We start from the raw sequence: 19948 nt of genomic DNA, 5'->3' as shown, positions 1-19948 counted from the left end.
GAGGGAAACTCCCCGTTTCTCTGACGCGCATCCCCCAGGTGCTGAGGAGTAACCTGAGGGCACCTAGCCCAGAAACCTACCTTTCCTTGATTACTGGCCTCCTAGTAGGGCTTGAAACGCCCCCAGGCTGGACAGAGAGACAGAGTTGGGCAGGGTGGCAGGGCATCGGGGCAGCTTCCTAGGGAATAGAGGCAGAGACTGGAACCAGAGCGACGGCTGGACAAGGGGCACCTCAGGCATTTCCCCCCACTTACCCATTTTTCAGATGAGAAAACTGAGGCTCAGATAGCAAGAACAAACACACATGCAGACCTGCTCTGTTCCAAACACTACTCTAAGCAGTTTGTACGCATTCACCCCTTTTGGTCCTCACAGCCCTCGTTTTACTGAGGAGTAAACTGAGCAGAAAGGGGGTAAGTAAAGGCCACAGTCAAGGCTGGAAATGCTCCGGAGGCTCTCCACAACGCCCGAGCACTGTGCACACCCCTACGGCAGGGTGCTCCCCCCTCTCCCTGAGCACCTCTGGCCCCAGGGGCCAGAGACCTCCCTGGGGTGAAGTCTGAAGTGGTCTCTGGGGACCCTTTATCCTCACGTCCCAACTCAGGCCCCTGGGAACCCTAGAGGACAGGCAGGTCACCCACGGGACCCTGGCTCCTCCGAGGCTAAAGGGAGAAAGCTGGCTCCTGCAGAAAAAAAATCAGCCAAACCCACAGAGGGCAGGAGAGGGCAGCGAGGCGTTCCCGCCAAAATCTTCCTCTGGAGGGTTTTGACTCCTTTCCAAAGACCAATCCTTTCCCGCCCCCCCATCCCTGCGTCAGAGCCTCCCTTTCCTGTCTGCCTGCCCCCGGCCCTGACACCACACACACTCATGCCCGCACACACAGGCACACACGTGCACACCGAGAGTCCAGCCTCCAGGCCACTGCCCCTCAGCAGGCCGGCCCTGCGCCCTCTGTCCTGGGCCAGGGGCCCGCTGGCTACTCGAGGGGAGCTGAGGGTGTGGCTCTGTGGAGTGTAGCCCAGGGCCCCACGCAGACAACCTCTGCCCATCTGGCTCCCACTCACAAACGGATGACTCACCCCCTTGTCCCCCATGACTCAGTTTACACGGGTGCCCAGAGGTCCTCCCAGCGAGGGTGGGGCGGTTTATTAGCCCAGCCCAGGCCTACCAGCCTTTCATCCCTGGATGAGAGTTTCATCCCCCTCCTGGCCCACAGCCAGAGCTGGCACCCAGAGCCTGGAGCCTGGAGGTGGCGGGAAGCCTCAGGCCTGGGAGGGTAGGAGAGTCCAAGAACTGAGTGACAGTCCCCAACTTCCCTGGGCCTGGGTCTGCAGGGAACAGCAGCTACTCTAAGAAATAAGAGGCCAGGCTGAGCGGGCAGAGCGCCATCACGGGCACCAACAGCAGAGCCCTCGATGTCCTGCATTCAGAGGAAATGGTCCACATGGCACAAAACATAACAGCAAGAAAACCCTCACTAACGTGTATTGATCGCTTACTGTACCAGTCCTGTGCTAAGTGCCATCCATACCTTGCCTCATGTACTGAAGGGCGCGTACAATCATTATGATCTCCGTCTTAAAAGTGAGGAAACAAGCATAAAGAAGAGAATGACCCAGGTCACACAGCCAGGACTCAAACCCAGGCCATCCAACTCCAGAGCTCACGTTGCTATCCCTCCTGCCTCCCTGAGCCGCGCTGGTTGGAAGAGGGATGACGGCCCATTCTGCCCTGCCCCTTCCCCCAGCGCACCTCTGCGGAAACCTCTGGTTTTAGGGATCACTGTATGTAAACCACTAATCTGCAAGAAGGAAAAACTGAGGCTCCCAGAGGGAAAAAGACTGGCCTGAGGTCCCATAACAAATCAGAGGTGCAGCCAGAGCTGGGACCATGTAGTTAACACTCTCCCCAGTGCCCTGGGATGGAGAGGTCTGCCCCCGCACAGACTCCCTGCAACCCTTTAGCCCAGCTCCCTTCCCTCTCTGGAGCCTCATGTGCTCCTCTGCATCATGGGGACAGGACTGCCTTCACAGCAGGGTGGCATGAGGCTCAAAGGACAGCAGAGGGACCAGTGCTCAGTGGCATCTGGGGAATGAGGAGGGTGATACCTAGGCCCTGGAAGCAGCAGCCCAGCCCCTTCTCATCCCACCCTGTTCCTCGGCCCAGGCCCCACCAAATGGCTCCCTCCACCCCACGGGCCAGAAGACCTTCCCATAAGGGACTCCAGCCCCCTCCTCCCCAGACTCCAGCCTCAGTAAAGTGAGCATAGGTCCCTTCCCCATTCAAATAGCACTCAGGGGTCCTCTTGTCCTCTAGCCCAAGTCAAGCCCCTCACACGGGACTAAGGGCCCTGGCTTAGGCCTCACTCAGCCCACCCTTCCCATCATGGTCCCAATACACATTCTACCACATGCCCTAGACAACAGGGAGCCAGGCCTCGCCTCTCCCAACCCCCCGGGCCTTTGTAAAGCCTACTGAGTCCAAATCCAGAAATATCTCCTCCATCTGCAGATACCCCTCAACCAGGAAACCTGCTGCCCCTACCCTCACAATAGGAAAGCATCCTTCCTTCCTGGGCGCTCCTGTAATTCCCCTGGCGCTCTCCAGCTCCCGGCCCCAGCACTCTCTACCTTCTACCAGGGATGTTTTCCTCAGCAGCTGATCCCTTTTTTGGGCTGTAAACACCTTGGGGCCAGGACCAAGTCTGCTTCCCTACCTCCCCGACTGCTGGTTCCATTCGACTTTAACTCTGTTAATTCAGGAGAATGGATAAACTTGTCCATCATGCAACGGGACCAGACTCAGAAATCAAAAGAAGTGAATTACTGCTACCCACAACCTGGATGAATCTCACAGACATAACGGTGAGAAACGGAAACCAGACACAAAAGAGCACACACTGTATGATTCCACTGATGTGAAAATCTAGAAGAGACAAAACTGATCTATGGTGATAGAACCGAGATAAGTGACTTTCTGGGGTAGGGAGGATTGACCGCAAAGGGGCAGGAGAAAATTTGCTGGTGGATGGAAATATTCTATATCGTGACTGGAATGTGCTTACATGAGTGAATACAAATGGTCAGACATAAGACCGGCACATTTTTTAAAATGTAAATTTTACTGAATGTAAAATATACCTCAACGAAGTAGATTTTTGTTTGATGGGGCAGGTCTACATATACTCAGTGGAAGGATTTCCAAGATATAAGAAAACAAAAAAGCAAGGAGCAAAACAGGGTGTAGAGCAGGCTAACTTCTGGGTAAAAAGATGGGCAAGAGACTGAATACAGTAGAGAGGGAGGCTTTTCACTGTACACCCTTGGGTAGCTTCTGGATCTTGAAGCATGTAAATGTATCACCTAGTTGAAAAACAAATGCAATGAAAAATTTTAAAACATAAGGCAAAGTAAAAAATAAAAATCATGTTTTAAAATAATTTTTTCTTTTACATGCACAATTAATATATATATATATATATATATATATATATGGTGTTTTGTGTTTGTCTCCCCCAAACAGAAAATCTTTAAAAATTATTCTGAGCAGGTTAAAAAAAAAAAGTAATACCCTGCATAGTGCTATGGGACTCTATTACATGAGGGATTTAACCTAGGTTAAGGACTCATGGGACTTATCTGGTGGCGCAGTGGTTAAGAATCCGCCTGCCAATGCAGGGGACACGGGTTCAAGCCCTGGTCCAGGAAGATCCCACATGCCGCGGAGTAGCTGAGCCCGTGTGCCACAACTGCTGAGCCTGCACTCTGCAGCCTGCAAGCCACAACTACTGAAGCCCGTGCACCGAGACCCCGTGCTCCACAATGAGAAGCCCGCGCACCACAATGAAGAGTAGCCCCCACTCATCGCAAGTAGAGAAATCCCGAGTGCAGCAACGAAGACCCAGTGCAGCCAAAAATAAATAAATATATAAAAATTAAAAAAAAAAAAAAAAAAAAGGACTCATGAGGACTTCCCTGGTGGTCCAGTGGTTAAGAATCAAAATTCCAATTCAGGGGACGCAGGTTCAGTCCCTGGTCGGGGAACTAAGATACCACATGCCGTGGGGCAACTGAGCCCAAGTGTTGCAACTACTGAGCCTGCACGCAACAACTAGAGAGAAGCCCGCGTGCCACAAAGAAGAGCCCGCATGCCACAAAGAAAGAGCCCACATGCCGCAACTAAGACCAAATGCAGCTAATAAATAAATAAATAAATAAAGGACTCACGGACTCATGGAAGGCCTCCTGAGGAAGTGATGGGGAAACTGAGACCTGCAAGATGAGAGTTGCCCAGGCAAGGGGATGAGGGAGGGCATTGTGGGCAGAGAGAATAGCCTCTGCAAAGGTGAGAAGCTTGGTCCAGTAGTAAGCCTGGTGCAGAGAGAGTAACTGGGTGCTGCTGAGGGAGGACCCTGGGCAGGTGGCCCACACCTGGAAGGGCCTGGGATGCCATGTTAAGGATTCTGGCTGTTTTCAAAGGACAGACCAGTAAGGCAGTGAGGAGCTCAGGCTCCGGAGACTGACTGCTTAGGTTCAAATCCTGGCTCCACAATTTCCTTGCTGTGTGGCTTTCAGCTAGTTGATTAATTTCTCTATGCCTCCATTCCCTAATCTGTAAAATGGGTATAATATTATTATCTGTCTCTACAGGGTTGTTGTGAGGATTAATGAATTACTTTGAACAGTGCCTGGTTCATAAGAGCTACATGAGCGTGAGCCACTAGGGTGACCCTTTTGGCCCTCCAAGTCCCCCAATCAACGGACAACCAAAAAGAACACAGAGTGTATCAAGCATCCTGACCCCACCCCTTCCCAAACCTCAGACCCTCCTGTGTAGCAATTTGAAGCGTGGTGGCTCGGAAGGGTCCAAGTCTGAGGGTGAAATGGTCAGAATTGTAAGAGATTTTTCTGTGAACATTGTCAGGATTTTAAAAATTCCTCAGGCTGCTTGTGGGAAGTGGAGGGGAGGGAGCAAGCTGGAGGCTGTGGAGAGTGTCCAGAACAGATGGGAGGGGACTAGGACCAAGGGAAAAAAATCTTTTTGTTGAAATGAACTGAAATGTCACCTCCAGATGTTGGGAGACTGGAATTCTGACCCACTGCTGGTGGGTTGGAGAACTGTTGGAGAGAATCAAAGCCAAATTTATAGGTACCCTATGACCCACAAATCCACCCCGGGCACATATCCAAGAGAAGTGAGTGCAATTGGCCACCGAAGGACATATCAAGAATGCTCATGAGGGAATTCCCTGGCAGTCCAGTGGTCAGGACTCCGTGCTTCCACTGCAGGAGGCACGGGTTCAGTCCCTGGTTGGGGAACTAAGATCCTGCAAGTCACGCGCAGCACAGCCAAAAAAAAATGTTCACAGCAGCCTTATTCAGAAGACCCCCAAACTTGGAGAGCCCCCAATATCATCATCAGAATGTAGAGAGTGATTATGGGATATTTGTGCAATGAAATGCTACACAGTAATGGGAAAGACCAAGCTACTGCTTTACCCAACAATGTAGACGAATCCCTCAGACATGCTGTGTAAAAGAAGCCAGACCCCGGACTTCCCTGGTGGTCCAGTGGTTAAGGCTCCGTGCTTCCAATGCAGGGGGCGCGCAGGTTCGATCCCTAGTCAGGGAACCAGAATCCCACATTCCGCATGGTGCGGCCAAAAAAAAAAAAAAAGAAACCAGACCCAAGAGAGTACATGCTGTATGTTTCCATTTACATGAAGTTCAAGAACAGGCAAAACTGATCTATGACTCTAGAAGTCAGAATAGTGGTTACCTATAGATGGGGGATGGTGAGTGGGAGGAGGCACAAAGAGGTTCTGGGCTGTTGGAAATACCCTACACCTTGATCAGGGTGGTAGCTACATGCGTTTACATACATGTAAAAAATCACTGACCTGAACATGTTGGATGAGTGCACTTTACTGTAGTTATGTTAAACTTCAATTTCATCAACAACCTAAATATAAGAATCAAATTATAAAACTATTAGAAGAAAACATAGGGGTGAATGTTCATGACCTCAAATTTGGCAATGGATTCTTCAATTGGACACTGGGAGCATGAGCAACAGAAGGAAAAATAGGTGAACTGAACTTCAAAAAAATTATAAAAACTTTTGGGCATCAAAGGACTTTATGAAGAATGTGAAAAGACCACCTACAGAATGTTAGAAAACATTTGAAAATCATATATCTGATAAGCGTTTGGTAGCCAGAATATATAAAGAACTCATATAATTCAGCAACAACAAAAAGAAAGCAACCTAATTAAAAATGGGCAAAGGACTTAAATACACATTTGTCCAAAAAATATATACAAATGGCCAAGAAGCATATGAAAAGATGTTCATTGGTCATTAAGGAACATGATTGGTTATTAAGGAAATGCAAATCAAGACACAATGAATAGAGAACAAATGTATGGACACCAAGGGGGGAAAGCGGCGGGGGCGGGGGGTAGGGGGTGGTGTGATGAACTGGGAGATTGGGATTGACATATATACACTAATATGTGTAAAATGGATAACGAATAAGAACCTGCTGTATAAAAAAATAAATAAAATAAAATTCAAAAAAGAAAAAGAGACACAATCACTTCACACCCTCTAGAATATATTTTAAAAACAGAAAATAATAAGTGTTGGCAAGGATGTAGAGAAATTAGAACCCTCAGGCACTGCTGGTAGGAATGTAAAAGGGTACAACCACTGTGTAAAACAGTCTGGCAGTTCTCACAAGATTACACAGAGAGTTACCATATGACCCAGCAATTCCACTGTTCGGTATATGCCCAAGATAAATGGAAACACATGTTCACACAAAAGCTTGTACACAATGTCCACAGAAGCATTATTCATAATAGCCAAAAAGTAGAAACAACCCAACGTCCATCAACTGATGAATAAATAAATTGTGGTATAGCCATACAATTGAATATTATTCAGCCATAAAAAGGAATGAGGTGTTGCTACTTGCTACAACACTGATCAGCCTGGAAAACATTATGTTAAGTGAAAGAAGCCAGACACAAAAGGTCACAAATTGTACAATAAATTTTCCATTTATATGAAATGTCCATATGAGGCAAATCTGTAGAAACAGAAAGCAGATTAGTGGATACCAGGGGATGGGAGGAGGGGCTAATTGGGAGTCATTACTTAATGGATATGGAGTGTTTTTCTGGGATAATTTAAAAGTTTTAAAACTAGAGAGAAGTGGTGGTTGCACAACATCGTGAATGCACAAAATCCCATTGAAGTGTACACTTTAAAATGGCTAGGAAGGGGCTTCCCTGGTGGCGCAGTGGTTGAGATTCCGCCTGTCGATGCAGGGGACACGGGTTCGGGCCTTGGTCTGGGAAGATCCCACATGCCGTGGAGCTGCTGGGCCCGTGAGCCATGACCGCTGAGCCTGTGCTCCACAACGGGAGAGGCCCATGTACGCAAAAAAAAAAAAAAAAAAAGGCTAGGAAGGAACTTCCCTGTTGGCGCAGTGATTAAGTATCCGCCTCCCAATGCAGGGACACGAATTCGATCCCTGGTCCGGGAAGACCTCACATGCCGCGGAGCAACTAAGCCCGTGCGCTGCAACTACTGAGCCTGCGCTCTAGAGCCCGCGAGTTACAACTACTGAAGCCCACGCGCCTAGAGCCCGTGCTCCGCAACAAGAGAAGCCACCACAATGAAAAGTGTGCATACTGCAACGAAGAATAGCCCCAGCTCGCCATAACTAGGGAAAGCCCATGTGCAGGAAGGAAGACCCAACGCAGCCAAAAATAAAAATCAATTCATTAATTAAAAGACTTTAACAAAACATTAATTAAAAATGGCTAATTGTATGTTATATGAATTTCACCTCAATTTTAAAACTAAATAAACGTCAATGTAGAAAGTGAATGCAAACTGGAAAACAAACATCACCTACAATGCCCTGGGAGCATTGACAGAACCTACTGGGCGCAAGGCACACTCATCCACCACCTCCTTTCACCTCATTGCAGCCTCAGGAGGTGGGGATTGTCAGGGACTCAGAGAGGGAAGGTGATTGAGCCAGTCTCACACAGCTGCCAAGGGACAATGCCTGGATCTTTCAGACCTCCCAGCCCCCAGACTCCTGAAACCACTGTGGCCCCCTGGGATTCTCACCAGGCCTCCCTGGGTGGGAGCCGGTGAGGTCAGGGGCCAGGAACGTTACTGCAGCCACGAGGCGGGCGTTAGTGACTGAGGAGCTTGGAATGTGCTGCCTCTGAAAGGACCTCCTTGTGGCTCCACTGACGGTTAGAGCAGGAAGGGACTTTCAGAGTCACGTAATCACACACACACACACACACACACACACACACACGAAACCTGAGCCCCTGCTCAGTCACTGTCCCAGGCTGCTTGGGGAGTGGGGGTAGGGTGGTGTTTCTGGAGCCGGCAGACGAATGCAGTCAAGGCTGACCTGTGTTAAGCCTCGCATGTGCCACAACCTGGCTGCCTGTGTCACTCCGACCTGTCCTGCTTGGACTTAGCCAAGGAATTCAGATATCAGTTAGTGTGTGTGTATGCGCATGAGTACCTTAGCATGTGATCAGAGCCCCCAGAGCTCCCAGCCCTGGGGCTTTTTATTAACACGTAATTATTTTTGCTATTTGTCAAATGTTTACTATATGCTGTATGAAGCATGTGACATCATTTTATATCTATTCTCCGACAACCCTGAGACGTTATCACTATATAGTTATCGTTATGTCTTCATTTTACAGATGAGGCTCTGAGAGACTGTATGCCTCATCCAGAGCACACAGCTGGCGAGCAGCCTAACCAGAATTCGAATTCAGACCTCAGGCTTGTCTGATTCCAGCATATCTGTTCTTTTCCGTGAATCACACTGCCTGAAAAAATCTCTCTCTCTCTCTCTCTCCCTCTCTCTCTCATGCACGCACATGCACACACACACGTGCACACACACACACACACCCCCATATATTTCTCATTCTGGTAAACTGCTGGTGGTTCCTTTTCTTTTTAGAGAATGACAAGCATTGAGTAGAATAAGGGCAAGGGAGAGGCACCAGGCTGGTAACCACCTTCTGAGTGCACATCACTTTACGGCCTACAAAGCACTTTCACATTTGTGATCTCATCTGATCCCATAGCAACCCCATGAGGTCAGCAGGAGGCTCAATTATTTCCATTGGGAGTGGGACTTAGCAGGAAGGTGACCCGCCCAGGGTAACAGAGAAAGAAAATGGTGGTACTGAGACTGGAAGCCCAGGGCCAAGCTGGCCTCTTGGCTCTAAGTCCTGAATGTGTCAACTGACCCTGACGTCTGTCCCCAAGTAAGGCAGCCCAGGTCCCCACCTTCCTGAAATCTTCCCTCCCTGAGGACAAAACTGGAGCTGATCAAAAGGAGGTACCAATGGAGGGCCTCCCTAGTGGCACAGTGGTTAAGAATCTGCCTGCCAATGCAAGGGACACAGGTTCGAGCCCTGGTCCGGGAAGATCCCACATGGCGCGGAGCAACTAAGCCCGTGCGCCACAACTACTGAGCCTGAGCTCTAGAGCCCGCAAGTCACAACTACTGAGCCCACATGCCACAACTACTGAAGCCTGTGCGCCTAGAGCCCGTGCTCTGCAACAAGAGAAGTCACGACAACGAGAAACCTGCGCACTGCAACAAAGAGTAGCCCCCGCTCACCGCAACTAGAGAAAGGCCGCGCACAGTAACAAAGACCCAACACAGCCAAAAATAAATAAATAAACACATAAACAATTTTTTAAAAAGGAGGTACCAGTGGAAAGCAGGAGAGCCCAACTCTCTCTCTGTATAGTTGTGTGACACTGGCAGCTCCTTGTTCTCTCCTCAGTTTCTTCATCTGTAGAATGGGAAGAGGCAAAGAAGAAGTTTCAGGGTTGTTCTCTCAGCACTGATATTGTGCATGTGTGAAAACATGTCTGTCTGTGAGGGCTTTGAAAACCCTTGCCTGAGCCCGGGCTTGGAGCTCCCACAGCCCTGATTTGGCAACCTGCTTCAGCCACTGGCTTAGTGATCTTAGGCACCTCATTTCAACATCTCTCAGCCTCAGTTTCCCCACCTGTAAAATGGGAATGATAACGACACCTACCTCCCATGGTTGTTGGTCTTTGGTTGTTGACATTTGGTCCTGGCCTCACATTCACACAGACCTTTGACATAATCCCCAAACAAGGGTGGTGACTATGCAGTCCTGGAAGAGCAGTTACAGTATTTAAAGAAGATGGCGTTTATCAGAGCACAGGACAACTGTGTCCCACCACAGGCTCTCACTGCTTATAGGGGCTCTGAATTAAAATTTGTTATAGCTCCTGAGATTATCCTGAGAGTAGTGCAATTATATTGCATTGCATTTGTGGGTAGTTCAACGCATTAATATGTCATTGTAAGCATTTAAAATATACACCATTTTGGTAACCCTGGTTTGTCATTTATTCACTTTTTAGTATACCTGAACCCTAAAACAATGCAAGTGAGTGGGCCTCACCCCGAGACTTGGATGGTAGTAGCACGATTCCTGGCATGAAATAATGGCAGTAGCACGGTCCCTGGCAGTAAATGATGATGATGATAATAATTACATCAATCACATTTATAATCCGATTTACAGTTTCCAGACCACTTTCACATTCTTCATTCCAACTTCCCACGCGTGGGAAGCTCGCTATGTGATTATTTCGTCCCATTTTACGGATGCAAACACTGAGGCCAGACCAAGCAGTGAGAGGCTCTGGAGTCTGGCGGCGGAGGTCTAGGTCTGCGCTTGAGGCCTGGGCGGGGCTGGGTGGGGCGGGGCGCCCGGCTGCTCTCAGGTGCGTCTGTCCGCGGGGGAATCCTTCGCTCCACCTGGGCGCGGCGAGGAAATTGCACCATGTATGGGCAGCTACGTCAGAGGGGGCGGACCCGCCGCTGTCTCTGGGGGCCGCCAAGTCCTCCCCTTTTGCCCAACAAAAGTCGGCTACTGGATCGTAGGAAGCGATGAAAAGTTCAGGGCGGACTGACAAAAGGCAGTGCGTCTGGAGAGGTGGAGCCCAGAGTTGTCCAGAGCCGCTGCGATACGCCCGCTCTCCGCTCCCACCCCCAGTGGAAGTGGTTCAGCCCGAGGACTTCTCATTCATAAAGAGAAAAGACTCCGCTAGGAGCGAGTGAGTCAGAACCGAAGCCGCCGACGCGGACCCCACAAAGCAGCCAGCCCAGGGCATGTTCCGAGACTACGGGGAACCCGGGCCGAGCTCCGGGGCCGGTGGTGCGTACGGCGGCCCGGCGCAGCCCCCGGCGACAGGCCAGCAGGTGAGAGGAACCCGACGCCTGGGATCCCCAGGTGGACAGAGCCTGGGACTGTGCGGGCCGCTCCCGCACACTCGGGGACTGGGACCGGGAACAAGGAGCAGGGAATGGGTCTCGGAGCAGTGGCAGCGGATTATGCCCATTCTCCGCTGTCTAAGGGCACTTTCTCCCCCACTCCCCAGCGGAACGGGCGCGGCGGGCGGAGCAAACATCTGCGAACATCCCCTCTCGCGCTCGTACCCCTTCCCGTCTCTGTCTGCTGTCTATCTGTCCCTCCGTCTCCGTTACCTTCTTTCCTTCTTCCTGTTCACCGCTAATTTCTTTGTCCCATCTACGTCGGAAGGGGACCCCTTAGTCCGGGATTAGTCCTAGCCCCGACAGGATCATAGAGGGTCTGATCCATCTCGGACTCATTTTCCGAGGTCCGGAGTCTGAGCCGCGGCCGCCGAGACGTCCCTACGCACGGGATCCACCGCCAGGCTAGCCCCGACAGACTGCGAATCCTCGGCAGTCTGTCTGTGATCATCCGTGTGCCTGACCGTTTGTTTGTCCCTCCCCACCCCGTCGCCAAGTCCTCATCCCCATCTCGGCGCAGTGGAGCCTGGTGGGCCCCGGGAGACTGGCCCTTGACCCTTTTACGGGTTGGGGCCGGTGGAAACCGCGAGGTGCCGGAAGTGCGCGAGGTCCTGCAGCGGCAACTCCCGCGCCCCCGACTCTCGGCACCGAACGGCGTCCGCTGAGGGTTGAGGGGGGACCCGGGAGGCTGCAGGTGCCCATTTCCTGTCGAGGGGCCGTGAGCACGTGTCGCTAGGGGAGGGAAGGAGCGGCGTCCGTTCCGCCGAGTCACGGCGGCGAGTCACGGTGGCTGACTCACCCGGAGCGCCCCTCCCTTCCTGGCTCGGAGCGTCCCGGGCCCGGACAACCTCGGGAGCGGGAGATGCCGCCGGCGGCACCTCGGCCCGGAACTGGGGTCACTGGGTCACTAGGCCCGCAGCGCTGAGCCGGGGACACTGCTGTCCAGACTTGCCTGGGCTTGAACCCAGTTCTCCTCCGGAACACTGAGCCCCCATCTCAACCCATTCCTCACGTTTCTGGCTGAAAGTATCATGACAGGTAATACCTGGAGCGCATACTGTGCAGCCTTGCATTGTGATGGGCAGTTTCCACCTCATTTACTTTACCTCACAGAATCCAAGACCCCACTGATTTTAAAACCCACCATTATTTTGTGCCACTAATTTTTTTTTTAAAGTTACCAATTCAACTATGATTTCAGAGCTACTGAAGGGAACTTGTTAGCATCAGTGAAATGCTGTAATCCTCACCTATGACAATATTAAAAACAAGGAAACGGAGGCACATTGAAGTTAAATAATTCGCCCTGACAGCCAGTAAATGGCTGAGCTAAGATTAGAACTGGGCTAGCTTGAACTCAGAGCAGTGGCTCTTGCCCACCATGGCCCCTGTGTGTTGGGCACCTGCCAGTTACCAGGCTCTGTCACACACACATTCTCTCACCTGATTCTCACAGTCACCCTCGAAGTTAGGGGCTGTCATTATCCTCTTTATGTAGATGGGACTCAGGCAGGGTGCAAAAGTGGGTAAGAAGAGCCTGGCTGCCTGGATCCAAACCCCACTTCCCACTTATTGGCTGTGTGTCTAGGGACAACTGTTTTCCTGTCAGAAAATGAAGATACTCTTGTGCAAATTATATGAGTCAGTATTTGTAAAGTGGTTGGGACAGCACCTGGAATTCACACTTTATTACTGGAAGCCCCTCAATCCACAGAGACCTTATCCCTGGCCCTCCATGTCTTATCCCTCAGAAGTTCCACCTCGTGCCAAGCATCAACACTGTGAGTGGCAGCCAGGAGCTGCAGTGGATGGTTCAGCCTCACTTCCTGGGACCCAGCAGCTACCCCAGGCCTCTGGCCTACCCCCAGTACAGTCCCCCACAGCCCCGGCCAGGAGTCATACGGGCCCTGGGCCAAACTCCAGCAGTGCGTCGCCGGCCCTGTGAACAGGTAAGAAGCAGTGGCGTTTGCACGGGTTCTTGTGCCCACAGGGATGCTGAGGTGCAGAGCATAAGCTCTTGCCCAGAACGCAGGCTTAGAAGGGGCATGGGGAGAACAGACCCACTGGTGACTACTGGCCAAGACAGAAAGTGATGAGACCCCCTGGGGAGACCCAGAGGGCAAAGCAGTCACTTCTGGATCAAGGAAGGCTTCCTACAGGCCTAGAAGGATGGGTAGGATTTGAATAGAGAGAAAGATGAAAGAAAAGACATTCCAGGAAGAGGGGATGGCAGGAGAAGGAACGGAGGTAGCAGTGAGAACATGCAAGGTGTATGTGTGGAAAGTTGTGTGGACAGTAGAGGGTCTCCAGCTGCTGACAGGTATGGAGAGGGCGGGCTTATGCTGTCTATGTTGCTGGGAAGAGAACAGAAAGAGGAGGGTTCCCTTCAGCTACTCTCTGAGGCTCTGTTTCTTATCTCATTTAATCCTCACGAAAACCCTCTTGGGAATGAACTCTGGTATTCCCCATCTTACAGCCAAGGAAATGAAGGCACAGAGAGGTAGTCACTTGCCCAAGATCACACAAGTAGTGAGTAATGAGACAGGTCTGTCCAATTCTAAAGTCAGATCGTAACCACTAATCCACACTGTCTCACCAGGAGGTTAAGAGAAGGCTTGAAGCTTAGAGAGCTGGGAACTCTTACCTCCCAAACCACGGTTCTTAGCAGCACACTGCTAATAAAGTCCGTGCCAAAATAAATGAATAAGAGCTAGAGGGTCTTTAGGGAGTGGTTCCACTTTCCTCTCCCTGGGGCATTTTGGTATCTGAGACTATAGTCGGTGAGGTCTGCACATTAAGGAGCTTGCTCTGACAGCAGGGTAGAGGATGGGGAAGACGTCAGGATCCTAACAAAGATGTGCCGTCGGCCAGGGGTGACTTCCCCAGAAACAGAATGGCTGGCTTTTGTGACCAACTGGAAGGAGACCATGGTGTAAGCCCCAGAGGCAGGCTCCTGGACTTCCTTCAGCCATGATCCTGGGTACTCCTAGACTGAGGCTGTGAGCTGTGAGTGGGGTCCTTTCGGGGGAGGTGGTCTCCATCAGCTGGCCTCTTTCTCAATGTTAAATAGAGTGAGTGGATTTTAATTTCTGCTCTGGAACCACAAACAAGTTATTCTTTCTTCTCTGGGCTTCAGTTCCTTACACGAAAAGTTGGGTTAAGAATCTTTATAAACAGATGTAGAGAACAAACGTATGGACACCAAGGGGGGAAAGCGGCGGGGTGGGGGGGCATGTGGGGTGGGATGAACTGGGAGACTGGGATTGACATATATACACTAATATGTATAAAATAGATAATAAGAACCTGCTGTATAAAAAAAATAAATAAAACTTAAATGATTAAAAGGAATCTGTGTAAAGCTCTTAGCTGGCACATAGTAGATTCCCGATGAACAACTACTTAGCAGCTCTCATTAGCCCCTCTTGGTGCTTACAGCCCCTGGGGAAGAGGAGACTCGGTTATCAAGAGACTGAAAAGAACGAGGGTCCTTTTAAAAAGAGTGGCCTGGTCCCAGAGGCTCATGGGAGGAAAGGCCACTTATAGCTGCGGAATGAAAGAAGCTTCCAGGAACGGCCGGGGTCGGGTGGGGAATCTTAGCTGAGCCTGGGAGAGGAGGAGGGTTAAGGTTTGTAGAAGGACGGGAAGGGCATTCCGAGAGGAATCATAGGAGGCAAAAGCTGGGTGCGAGGAGGAAATATGACTCATCCAAGCTTACTAAAGCGGGGAACCGGTCGGGGTGCAGAGGTCCCAAAACGCAGCCTGAGGGTGCCCCTGCGCTGCCATGCCCTCGGCCAGGCTCCTACCACTCACTGGGCCAGCAGCACAGGGTCCACCTCACTGCTCTCTCTACCCTCCCCAGATCAGCCCCGAGGAGGAGGAACGCCGTCGAGTGAGGCGCGAGAGGAACAAGCTAGCCGCGGCCAAGTGCAGGAACCGGAGGAAAGAACTGACCGACTTCCTGCAGGCGGTGAGCACCGGCGAGTGCGGAGGGTGCCCAGGTCCCGGCCCACCCAACCTCAGAAGGCCCCCAGTTCCCAAGAGCCCGCGGGGCCGCAGGGGGCGCCGGTATATGAAGTCCCCTGCCCCACCCCCGGCTCCCTGTCGGAGGCGCACTCCGACGAGGAAAATGTGATTAAAAATTAATTGCAGCGGGTCTCTCTCTGAACAGAGAAGAGCTGAAGCTGGGACCGACAATGTCCTTCGAAGATGCCCCCCGAGCCTGATGGGAGTCGTGCCCATTTTCTCCCATCGACTCATGGGAGTTGTAGTCCAGACTTGCTGGAGACTCCCCACTCCCCCCGCCCCCTCGCCACCACCACCCACCTTCCGCGCCCCAACCTTCCAATCACTACCACAGTGGGAGGCTCCGCGGTATTCAGCCCTCATCCTCCTGACTCCTCTCCTGATCGTCCACAGGAGACCGACAAACTGGAGGACGAGAAATCCGGGCTGCAGCGAGAGATTGAGGAGCTGCAGAAACAGAAGGAGCGCCTGGAGCTGGTGCTGGAAGCCCACCGCCCCATCTGCAAAATCCCGGAAGGGGCCAAGGAGAGCGAAACCAGCGGCACAGGCGGTACCAGTGGCACCAGCAGCCCACCAGCCCCCTCCCGCTCTGTGCCTCGTATCTCCCTTTCCCCAGGGCCTGTGCTTGAACCCGAAGCATTGCACACTCCCACGCTCATGACCACACCCTCCCTGACTCCTTTCACCCCCAGTCTGGTCTTCACCTACCCCAGCACACCGGAGCCCTGTGCCTCAGCCCACCGCAGGAGTAGCAGCAGCAGTGGGGACCCCTCTTCTGACCCCCTTGGCTCCCCAACCCTCCTGGCCTTATGAGGCACTCCAGCCCCCACTCCCTGCGGGTGCTACCCTCACCAATATTTCCCTGCCCATTGGTCCAGCTGGCCTGGACCATATCTCATGTCCAACCCCAGCAGATTCTTCTCCATCCCTCCAGATGAGACTGGGCATATTTTGCTTCCTGGTAGTGCCAGCTTGGGGCTACCAAAGCTGCCCCCTCTTTCTCTAGAGCTGGCCTCTCTAGCACAATTTGCACTAAGTCAGAGACAAAGTGGTTCCTGTTTGTTGGAGAAAATTCCGGGCAGCTCCCAAGGGACTTTGTAGATTCTCAGAGGTCCTCTGGAGCCCTAAATCCCTGCAGATCACCCCTATAGTCACCATCACCCTCTTCCTGTGATTCACCCAACCCTACCCCTGACAGGAGGTGATGCTCTACCCGCCGAGAACACTAACTCACCCAGCCCCACTGCCAGCAGCACCAGGTTATTGAACCAGGACACTCTGCCAGCCCCTCATAAGTGGAACAGCTCAGGAGGTGCCAGAGGTTTCTATGATGAGCTGACCTGCAGCCCCAGCTCTGAGAAGACTTTAGCTCCAAGCCTCCACAGCGTGGGCAGCTGCTATTTATTTTCCTAAAGAGAGTATTTTTATACAAACCTGCCAAAATGGAATAAAAGGCTTGCAGCTCTAGCCTGCTCTCATTGGACCCAGAGGCTAAAGGGAGAAGATTTGGAGCCAGAAGCCCTAGGCTCCCATTTCAGCTCCACCAATTCACTACATGACCTTGGACAAATTCTTTGATATTTCTGGACCTTGATTTTCTTATCTGACAAGTGAGGCTACGTCTGTTCTGCCTCAGCTCCAGGACTGAGAGAAGGCACAGAAGTGCTATGAGGTGCGAAGCCAAGAGGATTACCATCCTCCTCCTGGTGGGGGCCCACAGTACTCCCACAGGAGGGCACTGTTATGCCCCTTCCAGCCTCCCGGGAGGCGGCTGAGTGGGTTTCAGGCCCCCAACACCTGCTTCCTGCCCCATTGTCTTGGACAGGAAGGAGCCGGGAAGGGAGCTGGAGCCACTTCAGGGGCTGGATTACGGCCTGTCCTGGGGCCTGATGGGGGGAGCCAGTGGCTTACCACGGTCCCACATCCCGCCCCAGGATGCAAGTAATGGGGGAGTCAGACACCTTAGTTCTGCAGTCCCTCCAGATGGGAATGGTACCCAGTCTCAACGTCCCCGCCCTCGTCCCAACGCCGGCGAGTCCCAAACAGACGCTGCCCCAGCCATGGGCTCTGCTTCCGCCTCAGTTTATTAGCCTCCACCCAGCCCCCAGCAAGTCCCTCCGCTCCAGCCTCCAGTCCCCCTCCTGCCCCGCCAGCGAGCGCCAGGGGCCCTCCTCAGTGTTAGGGTTTCTAAGTCCATGCCAGCGGCCCCTCGTGCGCAGCGGGGGCGGCGTCCGGGTGCCGAGGTCCACCGCAATCTCCGCGCTGGAGGAGCAATCCGGGCGGGCGTCGGCGCGAAGCTGTGCCCTCAATCATCTGGGGAGCAGGCCAGGGGCAACTGATCGGGGCTGCCCACGCTGCCGGTACTGGAGCTTCCATCGCCCAGGTCACGGGGACCGCAGGGGGGCAAGGCCAGCTCGGGTGTCGGCCCAGGGCCAGAGCCCCCCGAGCCGCCGGTACCGCCGCGCGGGCCCCACTCCTCGCCCAGCGCCAGGCAGAGCTCCTTAAGGGCCAGGTTCTCCCGCAGCAGCTCCTCCTGGCGGCCTTCCAGCTCGGCCAGCTTCTGCCAACAACCGCCTAGATCCTCGCGCACGGCTCGGGATGCTTGGGTCCCGAAGAGCTGCCACTGGCGAGCGGCTCGCCGCCCTCGCTGGCGCTCCGAGTCCAGGAAGCAGCAGAGGTCGCGCAGCTCGCGGTTCTCGGCCTGTAGGCGCCGGTTGAGCTGCTTGAGCTCGCGTATCTCGCCCAGGTGACCCTGTAGCTGCCGATTCACCTCCTGCATGAGGCGGCCGCGCTGCACCAGAGCCGCCAGACGCGCCGCCTCCTCCCGCCGCAGGCGCCGCACCAGCTCCTCCTTGCCCAGAGCCGCCATCTCTTCATCCGTCAGCTCCTCCAGGCCGCCCGTCTCGGCCTCCATGGCTGCTCAAGCCTCTGGAGCATCGCCTGCCCGCCGCCGCGGCCCAGGAGCCCCACGACGAGCTCCTCGCCGCTGGGGCTCAGGCACCCGCTCCGCGGACAGGCTGTGGTAGAGATAGCTTAGGCTGCAGCAGCCGCGCGTGGGTGGGCACGCGGCAGGGCGCGCGCCGGGTCGGGACTGCATGGCGTCAAGGAAGAACAGCCAATCCGAGCCAGCTCCCTCGGAAGGGGCGGTGCCTAGGAGCCGGGAGCAAGGCCCTTCCCCGCCCACTCTGGACCGCGGAGTCCCCGACGCTCGCGGACACTCGGTACCCGCGTCACCGACCTCCGCGGCAGTCAACAGCAAACTAGAAGCTTCGTATCTTCCAATTCGAAACCTCCTCAAGCTCGAGCTCCCTCTGAGAACCAAGATTCGGGGGTCGGCCCCCGACTTTCCTGCCCACCCCCGGGCGAAATCCAGACGGATCGCCTTTTCTTCCTTCCTAGCTTTGCTCGAACTCAAGAGTCTCGGCTCACTGAGCATCGCTCCCAGTCCACGGAAACATAAGTCCAAACGTCCTGGCTCACCATCAGCCTATTCTCCTTCTCACGGACCGTGTCCTGCCCAGTGGGAGGGCCATACAAGGGATTCTTTTGTTCAATAAACTATTATTGTATGTAAGGCTTATAGAGAAACAAACTTGATCAATATCCTTATACTGTCCTTAAAGAGATCGTAATCTGGCAGAGGAGACGAGCTGCGTTAAACAAAAAGCAAATGGAAGAAGAGCACATTTTGAGGGACCGCCCCCTACCTGCAAAAGGTTTCCCAAAAGAGGTGATATCCGAGGGGCCCTGAAAGATGCATAGGACTTTGGCAAGTAATGAGAGAGCTATTTCAAGGAGAGGGAATAGCATGATGAGAATCGCTGGGGTCTGAAAGAGGCTTGCTGCTTTGGAAACCGTGAGAGTAGCTTGTTTTTTGGGTTTTTTGTTTATTTGTTTGTTTTGGAAAGGCAGGTGCTTAGAGAAAGTGGTAAGAGAGGAAGGGAGGTAACAAAGGTAATCAGAAGCCAGATTTTTAAGAGTTTTCAATACCAGGCTGGAGCGTTTACACAGACCAGTAAGAATTTAAGCAGGAGAGTAACATTTTTAAATATGCATTTTGTAAAAAAGGTTGTTTGGACGGCTTTGTGTGGGATGGACCACAGGGAGGGGATGTAGGCAGAGAGATTACTAAGAACACTGTGTCAATGGGCAAGGAGAGCTATGCAGAAGGAGTGGGCTGGGACAGTGCCAGTGGGGGTGGAGAGGACAGAACAGATACTAGAAATATTCAGGAGGCAAATCGGCAGAACTGAATGTAGGGAGAGAGGAGTCTGGGAGAAAGCCCAGGTTTCTGGTATGAGAACCGCGTGGATGGTGGGGCTGTCACCAAGATAGGAACGCAGGAAAGAAACAGATTCGGGAGACCGACAGGTCTGTCTGGCTTTTGAAGGTCCTGTGGGGGACAGAGTGGAGTCACACATAGGTGGCCGTCTGGATGTGGACTTGCAGACAGAGCTCTAAGCTGCAGAATAAGAGAGGTCATTAGTGTGTGGGGGAGAGGTGGTTAAAACCATGGGAACAGGTGCCCCATGTTCAGG

At 52.7% G+C, this 19948-nt stretch overlaps 2 protein-coding genes across 5 annotated transcripts; one reads left to right on the top strand and one right to left on the bottom strand.

Annotated features, from left to right (window-relative positions):
- Window positions 1–10784: 10784 nt before the first annotated feature.
- On the top strand, window positions 10785–17048 carry FOSL1 (FOS like 1, AP-1 transcription factor subunit). Of its 4 annotated transcripts, none has more exons than XM_027089830.1 (5): window positions 10785–11312; window positions 13136–13333; window positions 15247–15354; window positions 15804–15960; window positions 16609–17048. In XM_027089830.1, the coding sequence occupies exons 1-5, from the start codon at window positions 11223–11225 to the stop codon at window positions 16821–16823; spliced, it is 768 nt and encodes a 255-aa protein (XP_026945631.1). In that variant the 5' UTR covers window positions 10785–11222; the 3' UTR covers window positions 16824–17048. The 4 variants fall into 4 exon arrangements, with proteins under 4 accessions (XP_026945631.1, XP_026945630.1, XP_026945633.1 ...); XM_027089832.1 differs by adding an exon at window positions 11732–12422 and having other exon boundaries at window positions 11223–11312; window positions 15804–16721; XM_027089829.1 differs by having other exon boundaries at window positions 10788–11312; window positions 15804–17048.
- Window positions 17049–17475: 427 nt separating this feature from the next.
- CCDC85B (coiled-coil domain containing 85B) lies at window positions 17476–18739 on the bottom strand. Its single transcript, XM_027089835.1, has one exon. It carries the CDS (start codon window positions 18322–18324, stop codon window positions 17716–17718), a length of 609 nt encoding a protein of 202 aa, XP_026945636.1. The 5' UTR covers window positions 18325–18739; the 3' UTR covers window positions 17476–17715.
- Between the last annotated feature and the right edge of the window lie 1209 nt (window positions 18740–19948).

The sequence above is a fragment of the Aethalodelphis obliquidens genome, unplaced genomic scaffold, assembly GCF_003676395.1.
Source record: "Aethalodelphis obliquidens isolate GAN/ISIS:26980383/991018 unplaced genomic scaffold, ASM367639v1 scaffold69, whole genome shotgun sequence".
Taxonomy (NCBI): Eukaryota; Metazoa; Chordata; class Mammalia; order Artiodactyla; family Delphinidae; genus Aethalodelphis; species Aethalodelphis obliquidens.
The sequence above is the reverse complement of the archived record's forward strand: the minus strand, read 5'-3'. Positions and strand labels throughout refer to the sequence as shown.

Bases quoted from the DNA above. Each gene is read 5' to 3' on its own strand.
- FOSL1 (XM_027089829.1), top strand. From the start codon at position 11,223: ATGTTCCGAGACTACGGGGAACCCGGGCCGAGCTCCGGGGCCGGTGGT. The intron at 11,313-13,135 runs GTGAGAGGAACC...CTTATCCCTCAG, and splicing joins CCCCGGCGACAGGCCAGCAG to AAGTTCCACCTCGTGCCAAG. The intron at 13,334-15,246 runs GTAAGAAGCAGT...TACCCTCCCCAG, and splicing joins GTCGCCGGCCCTGTGAACAG to ATCAGCCCCGAGGAGGAGGA.
- CCDC85B (XM_027089835.1), bottom strand. From the start codon at position 18,324: ATGGAGGCCGAGACGGGCGGCCTGGAGGAGCTGACGGATGAAGAGATG.